The sequence below is a fragment of the Cygnus atratus genome, chromosome 13 (assembly GCF_013377495.2).
Source record: "Cygnus atratus isolate AKBS03 ecotype Queensland, Australia chromosome 13, CAtr_DNAZoo_HiC_assembly, whole genome shotgun sequence".
NCBI lineage: Eukaryota > Metazoa > Chordata > Aves > Anseriformes > Anatidae > Cygnus > Cygnus atratus.
In genome coordinates this window covers 8,596,450-8,609,434 of record NC_066374.1, presented here as the reverse complement: position 1 = coordinate 8,609,434, position 12,985 = coordinate 8,596,450, and the positions used below count along the sequence as shown (strand labels likewise).

The following is a 12,985-nucleotide window of genomic DNA, read 5'->3' as shown; positions in this document are numbered from 1 at the left end:
TATGTCTTCTTTTTCCTCTGATAGAAGGGAATAGTAGACCCCAAATAACATTTGTTTGTATTACTGTTTTGGTTTCTGGCTAGCATAGCCTCTGTTAGTCTATTTGGTATGAAGGTTTTCTTCTCCAATTTTTTTCTTGAAGTCAAACCTCTGTTAGAGAAATTTTTCATGGCTCAACAGCTCTTAGGTTTTTTTTGTACGACTGAGTGCAAGTATGTTTGCCTAGTGATTACAACAAGGTAGATACAATATTTACAAGCCTTAGCAATTCCTGTGCAAATGCAGTCTCCAGAGAAGGTCACAATAACAAAGCAAGCAAACATCACAGTTATCTAAAGCAGAAGAAGTTCCAGGCATTGGGGTGGTGACTTGCAACATGGATGGGAACCCTGGAGTTATAGAGTAATTTATGGGGACACCGAGGAGACGGATTTCATTTAAATACAGTAACTGCTGAAATATTTCTAAGTTAAAAAGTCAACTAGTGGTTAAGTAAATATCCTCTTGACCCCTTTTAACTGTTGTGATGTACCGTTGTTTTAAACTATTTTCTTTGAAATGCTTGAGCCATAAAATGACCCAGGAGAGATGGCTTAACCACAGATAGTTAATGCACCGGATTGTGTTACTTTAAATTTAACCCTCATGCCCATTTTTTTTATCTAATCTATTCTTTAATTGGATAAATGAGGTTATAAATGGAGAGCTGTGGAATCTTTAAAGAAAAAAAAATTTAAAAAATGGTTTCATACAGTATAAAAGCATTAGGGGAAAATTTTAGAGAAGAACAGAGATTCCTTCTTGTTTCTATAGAAACCACTAGTGATCAGGAGGGGAGAGAATTTCTTTCAAGTGTACATTTCAGTGAGCCTAGCTCAGCGCACTGGAGGGCCAGTGTAAAAAAAAACAACACAACCCTCTAGCAGCTTGAGATGTGGTGCTCGTGCCCCTCTGATACCAGTTGGAATGAGGCTAACGCATCACTGAGAGTTTCTGGGCTGTACCGCTGTGGGTGAAGGGAGCTCTTTGCACTGCCACATCCCCCAGGGAGCACAGCTGGCAGGAGGGCTCCCGGCTGCTCAGCATCGCTGAGACGGGGAAAGCAGCCGTGTCGGGATGGTACAAAGGGGGAGAGGATGAAAGAAGGGGAAAATAGTGAAAGAGAAGTGTGCTGTCTTGCGTCAAAATTAACTATGCTAATTGCTTTGAAGCAATAATCTGCTTTGGTTTTATCATGACAGAATCATGGCCACCGAAATCCCGTGTGTCAAAACAATTACAGCCAGAATTCAGTGACTTGGCTTTTGGATCATGATCTTCTTCCTAGCGTTCTACATAATACATAATCCCCTCCACAATGGAATTAGGTTCTTAATTAGGTTCTGTTTTCCTAATATCACCTGAGTGTTGCCATGAGGAGTGGGTCAGGCAAGGATCTGAAAGCCGAATTCTGAAACAAACCGAAGTCTTAATCAATACTATACCTTTAAAATAATTGCAGGATTCCTCTAAATGAAGTTCAGGTCAAATGCAATGTCAGAAATAAGGCAGCTTCAATTTGCTGCAACCTGACAGGTCCAAGAAGTGACTGAGGAATATCTAGTAACTGGTAAAGACACCTCTGTTTGACATTTACTTTTGCATGTAAACAATAGAGCACTGTATATTGGCATCTGAATGTATTAGCTGGTGGTGATCCAAGCCCTGGTATGAATTTAGATGGTATTCCTCTCTGTTTATAAATACATAGTCTTGATAACAAGGGAACATTTACTGCAATCTTGCTCTGCAGTTGTCAGAGTGAAATGAATCATTTTGAAACATAAACCTCCTCAGATCTCAGAAATATCAAGAAAAACATAAAACATAAGGGAAAAGGATTATAAAATACAAATAAAAAAGGTTCTTAACATATTTAGAGGCCTATGGGCTGTAAACACTGTAGATTATCATTAATGAAACACTCTGCCAAGTACACAAACCACAGTTCGGTAGCAGCTGTTAAGCAAGCATTGTTCAAAGCTGGATAATCCCTAGAACATTATATGCTGTGGCTCTGTACCTCTTCCTATTAGTAATCAGATAATTGCCTTGTATTTTCTCTTGCACATTTTTCTTTTAAAATTCAGTTTCACTCCACCTTATGTCAAAAGGCTTTATCTTGCAGTAATCACTTAGGGAAAAATCCCACAGAGGTCAACAGGCAGGGCTGCAGTCTCCTTTATTTTCTGAAAATCTGGTGTAACACAATTCAGCCCTGTGGTGTTACTTTGGATTTACGATGGCAAAACAGAGAAGAATCACACTATACAAGCAAGGTTCTTGAATTGTACTGTAACTTAGTTTTTTCCAATGAAGTGAGCTCTTACTTCTAAATAATTTTGGAGTTAATTGAAAAAAAATATATCACAACTTTCTGCAGTTGTTTTACTTTAAAAATAAGTTTGCTGTTAAATATCAGTAGGAGGAGGAGGAGAAGGTTGGGGCTTGCTGATTCCATTTGTCCAGCAATTCAAGCCTCAGAAGGGTTTGCAGGAAATGGTAAGTAAGTCTTTTGCACGAAAAAAAAAGGAAATGATGGTAACTTTTTTTTTTCTTTCCTGCATCAAAATATCCTCAAGTCATAACCCAGGAACAGGGAGCCATAGCCCAGGTAACTGTGAGTTCCCTTGAGCTCCATTGGCTATTATGGTTGAACCGCGAGAGTAGCTTATCTTGCACTTCTGGAATTTCTCATAACCCTACAACAAAACACTATTGATTTTTCTGAGCCGGGCAGGAGGAGAGGAGGGATTGAAGAAGGTCATATGTAAATGTGCAAAGTCTGATAAACAGCTGGACCAAATATTACTGAGTCTAGAACCTCACTGATCCTAAGTCCATTTTGTAACCCCGGAATTATGCCTCTGCTGCTTCCTCTTAATTAGCATGCTGTGTCACTGCATTGGAGTGGTAGCTTAAAAATACTTACTGATATGGGCCATTCACTTTAAAACCACCACATTTTTTTTGATGGGCACTGGCTCCACAAGCTCTTGGCATCAACTTTCTTAGTCCAAGATCTGGTTCCAATCCCCAAAATCAGAGCAGATGGAGACATAATTCAGAGAGCAGAAAACATGATTCAACCTTAAACCTGCAGGCTTTCACGGACTGTTTCTGTCTTATTACTTAAAATTATTTTTCATCACATGGCATAAGCAGAGGTTTGAGAGATGGTGTCCCCCCTGCCATGGACAAGGCAAAATGGGCATTTTCTAGCTAACATATCACTGTACATGTGTAAAAAGAATAAATTGCTTTTCATATTCTTATTTTTTAAATGACAACACTTTGTTTACAATGTACTCTCTTTCTGCAATGAAGATGCAATATTATTAAATGCCAGTCAGCCGGAAAAAAAAATATAAAGAGGATGGCCTAAAAGAAAAAAAAAACATTTCTCCCTCATTTTCCCCAAAAAATGAATTTCCAAAGAAGCAGGATTTGTCTTTAGGCAAGGTTTCAGGAGGCAGATTAGATAGCAAAACTATTTCCTTGTTTTAGTGAGAGGCAGTTTTCACTGAAGACAGGAATTCAGGAGTATTTCTAAGAAAAATAGTCTTGCAGCAAAACTGCAAATCAAGCAGCAGTGTGAATAAAGCAGCTAACTTACTGATCCTCCCAGCAAAGTAATACCAATTAAAAAGGCATCTGTAACCAACAAAGGACAAACGTACTGATCTCAGTGGCCAAAAAGAAGCCAAGTATGAAACAATATTTTTATTATAAAGTGCAGTAAAAGGGTTGAAGAAAGAGTTCTTCAACTGCTTTGTTGTAGGAAACCCCACTCTGTGCAAAGTATTGACCATCAAATTTCTTCTAGCATATGCATTCATTTCTAGAATATTCTAGGCAAAACAGCTCTGCAAGAATTCTAAATTTTGGACAAATTTGCTGATATTAGGACACTAACGTTGTGTATTTCCAACAAAGCACTTTGACCTCTGTAAGAAGTTGTGGAAGGGACTGGATGCAGCCAGCCTGGGGATCCCTGGGGCGATTGATCTTTCAACTGAAAGACTTCACGCACCTGTAAAGGTGATTAAGGTTATGAAAAGTCTTGCGTTGTCTCGGCAGTTGCATGTTGGCTTGGACTTGCATTTCTTCAGACCACAGAGTGCATTGGAACCTGCACAGCCCAGTCTCAGCAGCGCTGTTACCCACAAAGCTGGAGCAGTCTGGGATTCACTCCAGATTTACAGAGGGCTTGGTGTGTCGCTGGGATGTGGCGTCTGGGGAGTCTGCAGGTAGCTCTTGGGTACAGAACAGCGGTTCTAATATTAAAAGTAGAGATAATGCTGGCCACCCTACAAAGGTTGCCCTGTGGTCTGGTGCTCTCACTGTAGCTTGTAGGAGCGTGTTAGTTATAGGTAGACTGTGAAGTCACATAGATGGATGGTTTGGAGGCATGCTAATCTTTAGGTGTTGGGCACAAATATTGAGCAATTTTCAGAGAAGCTGCAAAGCAATTGAGTAGAGTGAGGGCTTGAACAGTGACTGCCAGATTTCCCAATCCCCCTGTTTTTCTTTACCTGACCATACTCTGGGATAAAACACTGTTCCTGAGAAGTCCAGAACACAGCTGACCTGGTGGGCAGGCATACTGAGATTCTGAGACTTTTCTGATATTTTGAAAAGACAACAAACCCCACCTGTTCACAGTTCCCCTTGAGTGGAACCCAGGAATGCCTTCAGGCATTCAGACTCAGGATGATGGAGGACTTGTAGCGTTGACTGGAAGCCAGTCAGCTGCCATTTGTGATTTGGGCACTCTGTTTTGGATGAGATGAAAGGATTGAAAATCTTCATTTTGTTTGGGGGTGGTGGTGGGGAGCCATTGTCATTGACAAAGTGTGGGGACACTGAATGTGGAATTCTTATTAAAGAATCATTCAGATAAGGTACACAAAGTGAGATCTGACTACCCTACTGGAGAAAATTTACAGAAACAAATAGCTGTCATTTAGTCAGGGTAGAAGATGTACGTTGGAAGTAAAAGTGGAAAAAATCCACAGTAAAATTAAGACTGTATTGTAGGAAGGTATGATTGTTGAAAACAAAACAAAACAAAAACAAACAAAACAAACAAGCAAACAAAAACTATACTGAAAGAAATCTGAACTGAAAGAGGGGGGGAAAAGCAGTGCATTCCTACTATTTCCCCCTTTTCATTCTGTTTAATTTAGTAAAGCAGTCATAAACCTTGCTAAATAGTCAAAAAATTAAATGTTGCAGTATAATTTATGGTGGTTACAGAATACATGAGAGTACACTTTAATTAGCAAATTGCATGTTTATTTTATTTGCTTAGCATATAATTTAGATTGGATAAATGCGCTTTGACTGGCTATGGCACCTTGGTATCCTCATTTGGTATAATTTTTAATCACATTGTTTTGGAATTTTATTGCAACATTATACAGTTGATATACCAGTGCACAATTAAGTATGCTCAGTTCACACCTTGCTCTTGAGGAAATTACTTTTTATCTGTATTTGGATGGAGCACTTTGTACGGCAAGTGAGAACTTGGGAGTAATAAAGCATGCACGTTGTGGGCGCTAGAGCTGCAGTCTGAACAGTAAATAATAGTAGTAATGATGGTGCCCTGGTAGGGAGATGTTTGGGAGGAAGGGGAAAAAAATCCTGCAAGTACGCAACTGGAAATTATTATAGGTTATATTATATCAGCAGTTTTATAGCAATGCCTTGCCATTCCAGTGAAACTGAGGGAGGAGGGGGAGGATTATGCTAGGTGCTAGCATGTACCCAGAAGGGGAGAGATTTTCCATCCAGCACAGGCTAGGAGAGAAGGCAGATGTTGAGAGGAGGGTAAGTAGCTGGTGCAGGATTCTCAAGCAAAACTGATATCTCAGTCCTGGGTCGTGTTTCCGTGCTGCTATTGTACTGTTAGCCACATCAGGATGTAGAGCAGCTCGTGAAAGGTAGTGAGAGTGTGAGGAGCACCGGGAAGAGATGATACAGTGGGAGAGGCATGCACAGGCACTGTGCGTGTTCCAGGGCTCCTGAGACCTAAAAATATTACTGCACTGTTTGGTTTGGTTACAGCTGTGTGTCTGCTCAGGGAGTGTCAGTCTGGGATCTGCACGTGGCATTCTGACTTGGGCAGGCTTTGAATCTGGAGCTCTGTTTTCCCTGTTGTTCATTTTGGCATTTTTAAGTGGTGACAGGACTAACAGAAGGCTGTGTCTGTGCTTTGGGGAAATTCAGATTTACCTTACCAACTGCATTTCAATCCTGGCTTTAGGTGTTGTATAGATGTTACAGGAGAATATAATAGGGCTGAAACTTGGAGGTTCTGGAAAGGAAAAATGAATGGATTTTTTTTTTTCTTTTTACAGAAGAATGTTCCCTAAACATACAGGAATTAATAGAGAATATTATTTTTACAGATATGGTATGGAAGGCTTATAAAGCATTTAATTGAGATCTAGAATACATCTCAGCAGTGGAATTTTATATAGTAGTTTGACTTACAAAATTCTGCAGAAAAGCTATCATTTTCTCTTCCATTCTATAGACTTTTTCCATAAGGGATGCCCGAGTATTACATATATGCCAATCAGAGATCCCGAGCGACTCTATGTCGGGAAGATTGATGCTGGGCCAGATTATGCTTTCAGTCACACAGGTATAAATCTGGGCTAACTCTATTGTCTTGCTTCCACTGAGAACAGAATCTGGCCCACTTTCCTTTCTTCTCTGCATCTGAGTAATTGGCCCTGTAATGCACCCGCGCTGCTCCCGTGTGATTGGCACTGATCGTTTCGCTGTGACAGGACGTCGGCGGTGGTATGTATTGCTTCAGCACTGACATTCCTTACTTTGTTACAGTGTTTTGATAACGTTATCTGTAAAGTATGTTCCTTACGCTGATTATGGTTATTAAAACATACAGAGATCAACAGATATGGCAAACAGATGCTTAGTCACAGCTGATGTGAGAAATTTGATTTCATGTAAGTTTCACAATTTGAAACTGTATCCTTTAAAAAAACACAGGCATTAATCCCTACTGCATGCAAGCTAGTTGACTTTATTTAAAATGGGATTATATCAGGATGATAAACAGAGACTAGAATTAAAGCATCTTTTTGAATATTGTTGAAATATAGAAGAAAAAAAAGCAGAGGAGAGTTTTTTTTCTTCTTTTCTTTTTTTTCCCCCTCTTCACTGATGTACTGGAGTGTTTAAAAAATATTTATGGGACCTATCACGCAGATGTCGTAGTGCTGTAAGAAAATATCTGTGGTATTTAGAGCCAGCGATGCAGCCCTTTTAAATATCTGTATTGCTCTATAAAGGCAGACAGTGCTTCCCAGCATTCCTTATGGAACGCAGGGAGAATGGCATGGACCTCTTGAATAATTAATATGGTTTTCAGAGCAGTAGTCATGGAAACCCAGGCAGTGTCACATATATGGATTTTAGGAATTAGGCACGTTTTGAATTGCACATTTAACCAAAAAAGAGCATGCTGTAAGTCCTAAAGATCAAAAGCATTTTCTCAGCGAGTCTCTTGTTTACACTGATGAACACACATATCATATTTTTTTGGATGTAAATAATATTTGGATGCCTAAAAATTTGCATGGTAGCTATCTGAAGGGCCGTTAAAGGCACTAAATGCCCTAAGTCATCTTTTAGATGTCTCATTCTTTTTTTTCTTTCCTTCTTCATCCCAGACCCTCAAGATATTAGGATGTAGGTTTTAAGCTGTGTAGCCAATTGCTATGCACTTAAAGGACCACAGCTTTACCACTAAGTTGCTAGGCCCTTTCTATTAGTTCAGTTGTCTGGCTTTTTTATCTGTCTCAAAAAATGTCTCTTCAGGATCAATATCGTCATTACTTTGGGTGTGTATGTGGAAGAAGTCAACCAGGCAGCAGTGAAAAGCTATCATCCAGTCCTCAGTAATATTGTACGTGTAAAGAATAAAAATACATGGAAGTTATTTATAGACCATAAACCCTCTGGTTTCATAAACCATTTTATACTATTATTTGTCCAAGTCTACAGAGTCTCTCCTGAGTTCATGGCACACTCAAAAGCCTCTGTTCTTTATTTCTGGCCGTTTGAATGGAGAAATTAATTAGAAATACACTTAGCAATTTATGGACATGAAAAAGCCATTTGGCCCAGTAAGTCTGCTTTCTTTTACCTTTTTTCATCCTCATTTTGTTTTGTCACTCTCTTCCAGTTGACTCTCTACTAATAAAAATATCAATGTTTCATAAACTCGTTGAGACTTTGTGGCAATAATATTACTTGGCAGCATAATATGGCATATTCATTACTCTCTAAGCAAAATGATTTTTCTTTACATTTTGTGATCCATATTCCTCAATTAGATGCACACTTGCTGCTTTCATTGAAGTCAATGAGAGTTTTATAGCTGTCACTGCCAGTGGATACTGGCTTGTTATTTCCAAATGTGAAATGATGCCCACGGTTTTGTTTTGCCTTATTTTTTTTTTAAACCACTAATGAACAGATTCTCCCCTCTCCCTTATCTCTGTGCTGTATTTAAAACATTCTTAATATTAAGTGAAATACTTCTGTTCAGTCATTTCAAAGTTATCTCTTTCCTAGCAAGAATAAATTCAGTCACATTGACCTGTCTTGACAACAAATCTTCTTAAAAACCTTGAACCACCTTGGGTACTTAAAGTTGCATCCTGTCTACAGTAAAACTAACTTACCTGTGTGGTGCGTGTAACTGTGGACAGAATTCCAGTTGTGCAGTAGTTATTACAGAAATAATCTCACTTCCTATGATTTGTATTCCAGCCCTTTGCTGATGCATCTCTGTGTCCTTGTTGCTTTTCCTTTTACTGCAGCCATGCACAGAACAAATGGCTTCAGAGATTTTCCTGCACTAAGCTCTAAATACCTTCCCAGTCACTCGGAGCACTGCTTGGCTGTTCCTTTCCATGGGAATTCCCTTTCCTGGCCTATTACACTCCAGAATTCCCAGTTAAGTCGTCCATCCATAGACTTTAAAAAAGATGTATGTTAGTGATGGAAACAGTTGTAAGATCAAGAGGAGCTACTCTTGAGAGGAGGAGGTGTAAATATCTGCTGCCCATTGGAAATGTCTCACAATTACCCGAGGACTTCCAAGACTCAAGCCCTGAAATCCCAAGCAGTTGATAATCTTCTCAACTGTACTGTTTTCGGGGAAGAGTCTGCAGGGAGTTAATTAAAATGCTGAGCGTCCTTCAGACTTCTAGAGCCATTAGAGAAGTTAAAGGGGGACAAGAAATTGGTCCAGGACTGTAAGTGCATGCTAGACAATTCACCAGCAAGTCAAACTGACGTTACCACAAAAGCACCTGGGGTCACGCAGGCATTATAGCCAATCGAAGCAATCTTAATGGCATGTTTGGCTCTCCTCGTTTTCTCCTGCCTTTCAGGTAGGACTTCGATATGTTAATGCAAAACATCTTCCTCCTTCCATTGTGAACTGATATATTCATGGAATCAGTGCTGCCCTAAACTCATTATGACACAGGGTTGTTAGGCTTCCCTAGTACTGAGTAAGAGCTCTTACTCTGTTCCCCATGCAATAGTTGAATTTGTTTCCTAACAGGAGTTTAGCTTGTGATGTAACTCCCAGATTTTGCTTTCTTCTGGTTATCACTTACAAGTACCGGTGCTAGTTTCACCTATCATTCAACACAGTAGAGTTTTTATTATTACTTGGAAGTGATTATAACTTCATCACAGCCTGTTATTGTCAATTGGTAATTCCACGCTGCCAACCACCAAGCTTTGTTGCATAGTCACTGGACTGTAGAGATGATGGAAGACAATTGTGCCCAACTCTGTCCTGATTACTCACAGCTGCAGAATACTTGCAGAGTACTATAAAGGCTGTTGATGTCTATTGCACTGGTCTTCTAGTTTATCTTTGTGTGCCAACATTGCACTAGCCTTCTGCTTTTTAGTGCTTTAATAAAATTAAGGCATCTGAAGTAACCTTAATGACTTTTGCAAAAATCCAGTTGTCTCCTAGTTTTATTGCGGAAAGTTATGTAGCAGTTATTTAGCCTTCTCACAGAAATATATATATTTATATTTGTACACACACATTTTTATAGTCTCAAACAGTTGATGGTTCTGTCATATCTGCACTGCCATCATTGTTGCAACCTTTCAGACCACTGAATGTAAATCACCCTCTTACCCTCCGGGGGTCTCTGTGGCAAACTAAAATTACTCGCAGATTGTGCTCGAACAGTGCCTATCAGGTCAGCTGACAATGCAAGAAGCATATCATCGTTCTGGTTGCACTGGCACGTTTCCAAAGCTACACCAACTGCAGTGTTTTACAAGGCAACCTGTGGTTTGTCGAGGCACCTCTGTTAGCTGTCAGGTGCTTGCTCATAACCATTGGGTTCTCCTGCCTTCTACCCCCTATTGATGGAAATCCCTATTCTGGTTTTTAAGCCATCAAATCTCTCTGCAAACATTATTGGCTTTGTGGCTTTGGGCTTTTTCGATTGATGTCTTACAATAACATCATTCCAGGTAATCAGTGGAAGGCACTTCTCATGCCATATTCTGCCAACGTTTACCTCTCTCTTTGCAGGAACATTTGGAAGTCCAGGTGGGTATTTTGGCACTTGGAAGTTGTAAGCAGGGCACAATGCTAGGTCCCTGGGAAGAAGGCAGTGCAGAAAGAAGCAAGTTCAGAGTAGCAGGTAGTACTGGAAGTTCTCCTTGTGGGCTAGTAAAATCACGATCCAGTGGAAATGGATGCCCTGATCCTGGCATGATCCAATGGAAAGACACATGCAGGTTAGCTTCTCTCCTGCAGAAGCAAAGTGACTGCGATCACACCTTTTATTCATTTGTAAAGAAAGGCTATCATTAGACTGAGGGAATAAGAGGATCAATAAATGATTTCCACAGAAATTGGTAGGTAGATGAATGAATAGCACTGTTTTTATTTCATCTGCTGTTGCTTCCCGTGTGACTTAACAGCAGCAGTCTTACAGCTCACCTTTCTTAAACCTTTCAACTTTATAATATGTCACTTTTCACCAAAAGATCAAACAAGGGAGGAATATTTGTGTGACCTCCGGAGCCTTAATTCTCAGAGCACTCATGTGGGGCAGGTGGACTTGAACTGTGATTCTTACGGTGGCATTCACCATGTCAGGCTTTCTCTGGGATCCGTTTCTCCTCTCAGACATCCAGTGGAGAAATCTGGGGTCCACCCCTTTCCTCCTTCTATGAATTTCTAGATGTAAGCGGCTACAAGGCTATCAAAACATAACACATTTATTTCTGGCTTAGAAGAAAAAGTGTTTGTTGGGATATCTTGCTGTTTACAGCCTGTTTTCATCATCTGTCCAGGATTGTTTAAAAGGGGCTAATGTGGTGAAGCTGGTTTGAGGAGGCTCAAAGCACAGCTGATCTATCTTTTACTACAATGTCAGTAGAAAAGGCTGGCTGAATGCTGCCATGGGCTTTAGATCTTGGTTCCACAAGCTCACAGTGGAGATCAGGTGAACGGCTGTACCTCACAGAGCAAAAGAAACTGAAACCATGGATCTTTGCCACAAATCTACATGGCACATGGCCAGTTAAGAGCTGAAATAGGTCGGTACTAGCGGTAGGGAAGTCTGAAAATGTTCTAATCATACCTATCCCAGCAGGGCTCTTAGTGCAATGACAAGACAATCGTCTTGACAGACTGAGAACTTTCTTCTTTAAACTCACACCAAAACAGGGGAGTTCAAAAGGGTGGGAGGCTGAGGAAAAGAGGGAAAAAAGCTTTAACTCTGCTGATGTGGCTTCTTTAATTTGCTGTCAGTGATGCCACCAATGTTAATTCTGGCAGGGTTAATTATGAGAAATTAAAAAGCCGCTCAGAACAGACTGTACCCTTCGTACTCCAATAAAGAGGCAGCTCTGGCGTGAGAAAATTTCTTCATTAATATACATCCCCAAAGGGCTACCGCGTACAGCTTTCTGAATATGAATCATAAACTCCCAGGGACCCTGCAGGAAGCAGGGGAGATAGGATTCAGAGGAGATTGACTGTGTTACTTTTACTGCTTCAGGAGAATGACGCTCAGGCTGGCAGGAAATCACCATGCCAGTGACATTTGGAAAGAAGAATTTATTAATTTGCATGTTGGCATGTACAAGCTTTGAAATACAGCTTTAAATGTAGTGCGTACAGACACTGCTGTATCAATGTTCTGTACGTCAGTCTGTAATGCATACAGCTGTTAACATGGAGCTTAGCATAAGCATTGTAATTGTTTACCATTTAGTATTTTGCAAAAATGGCTTTAGGGCAGGCATTTATTTCTCAGGAAAGTTTCACCAGCTTCTCACTAACTAGGCACTATATACCCTTAACGTAATACTTTATACGAAATGGCAATCTGGTTACACTGGATACGTTGCAGAGAGAGTAAACCGAGAGGAATACCATGTACAAATTGTGCAGCTCTAAAATATAAGCTGAAAAAAAAGAATGTGTCCCAAAACAATAATCTATAATTTATGCTAGTATAACTTGGCAAAGCTGCATTACCAAGCAAATATAAGTGCAAATGGAGCCAGAAAAAAAAAAAAAAAGTGAAATACCTTAGTGGTATTAACTTTCAGCAGAAATAAAGCTCTATTGTTAAAAAAAATAAAAAAATTATGCACTCAGGCCATTTGCAGTGTAACTCTCTGATGCTGACAGGGTGTTCCAAAGTGCTGGTGCAATTTTGAAGTCCCTTCCCAGGAAATGTATTATGATCTGTAAGTCATTACTGCAAAGAAAGCAGTTCAACAAAGTTAACTTACAGCACTGAGGTCTATAAAGAGGCCAGAGAATTAATTTTCATAAGAAAACATGTCTTTTTTCTCCTCTACTATACAGCGAAGCACCAATATACAGTGTGTAACCTTT

The 12,985-nt window shown here is 39.9% G+C and overlaps 1 protein-coding gene across 11 annotated transcripts in view; it reads left to right on the top strand.

The window, feature by feature from the left end:
- Positions 1-12,985, top strand: part of AFF2 (ALF transcription elongation factor 2) — a 336,498-nt gene that overhangs the window by 40,131 nt on the left and 283,382 nt on the right. The window contains exon 2 of one of the 11 annotated variants that reach the window (XM_035541443.2): positions 6,741-6,855. The exons of the other annotated variants lie outside the window; for them this stretch is intronic. Within the exon in view, the coding sequence (XP_035397336.1) occupies positions 6,791-6,855 (65 nt within the window). The 5' untranslated portion in view covers positions 6,741-6,790. The remainder of the gene's footprint in view (positions 1-6,740; positions 6,856-12,985) is intronic. 11 annotated transcript variants of the gene reach the window in all.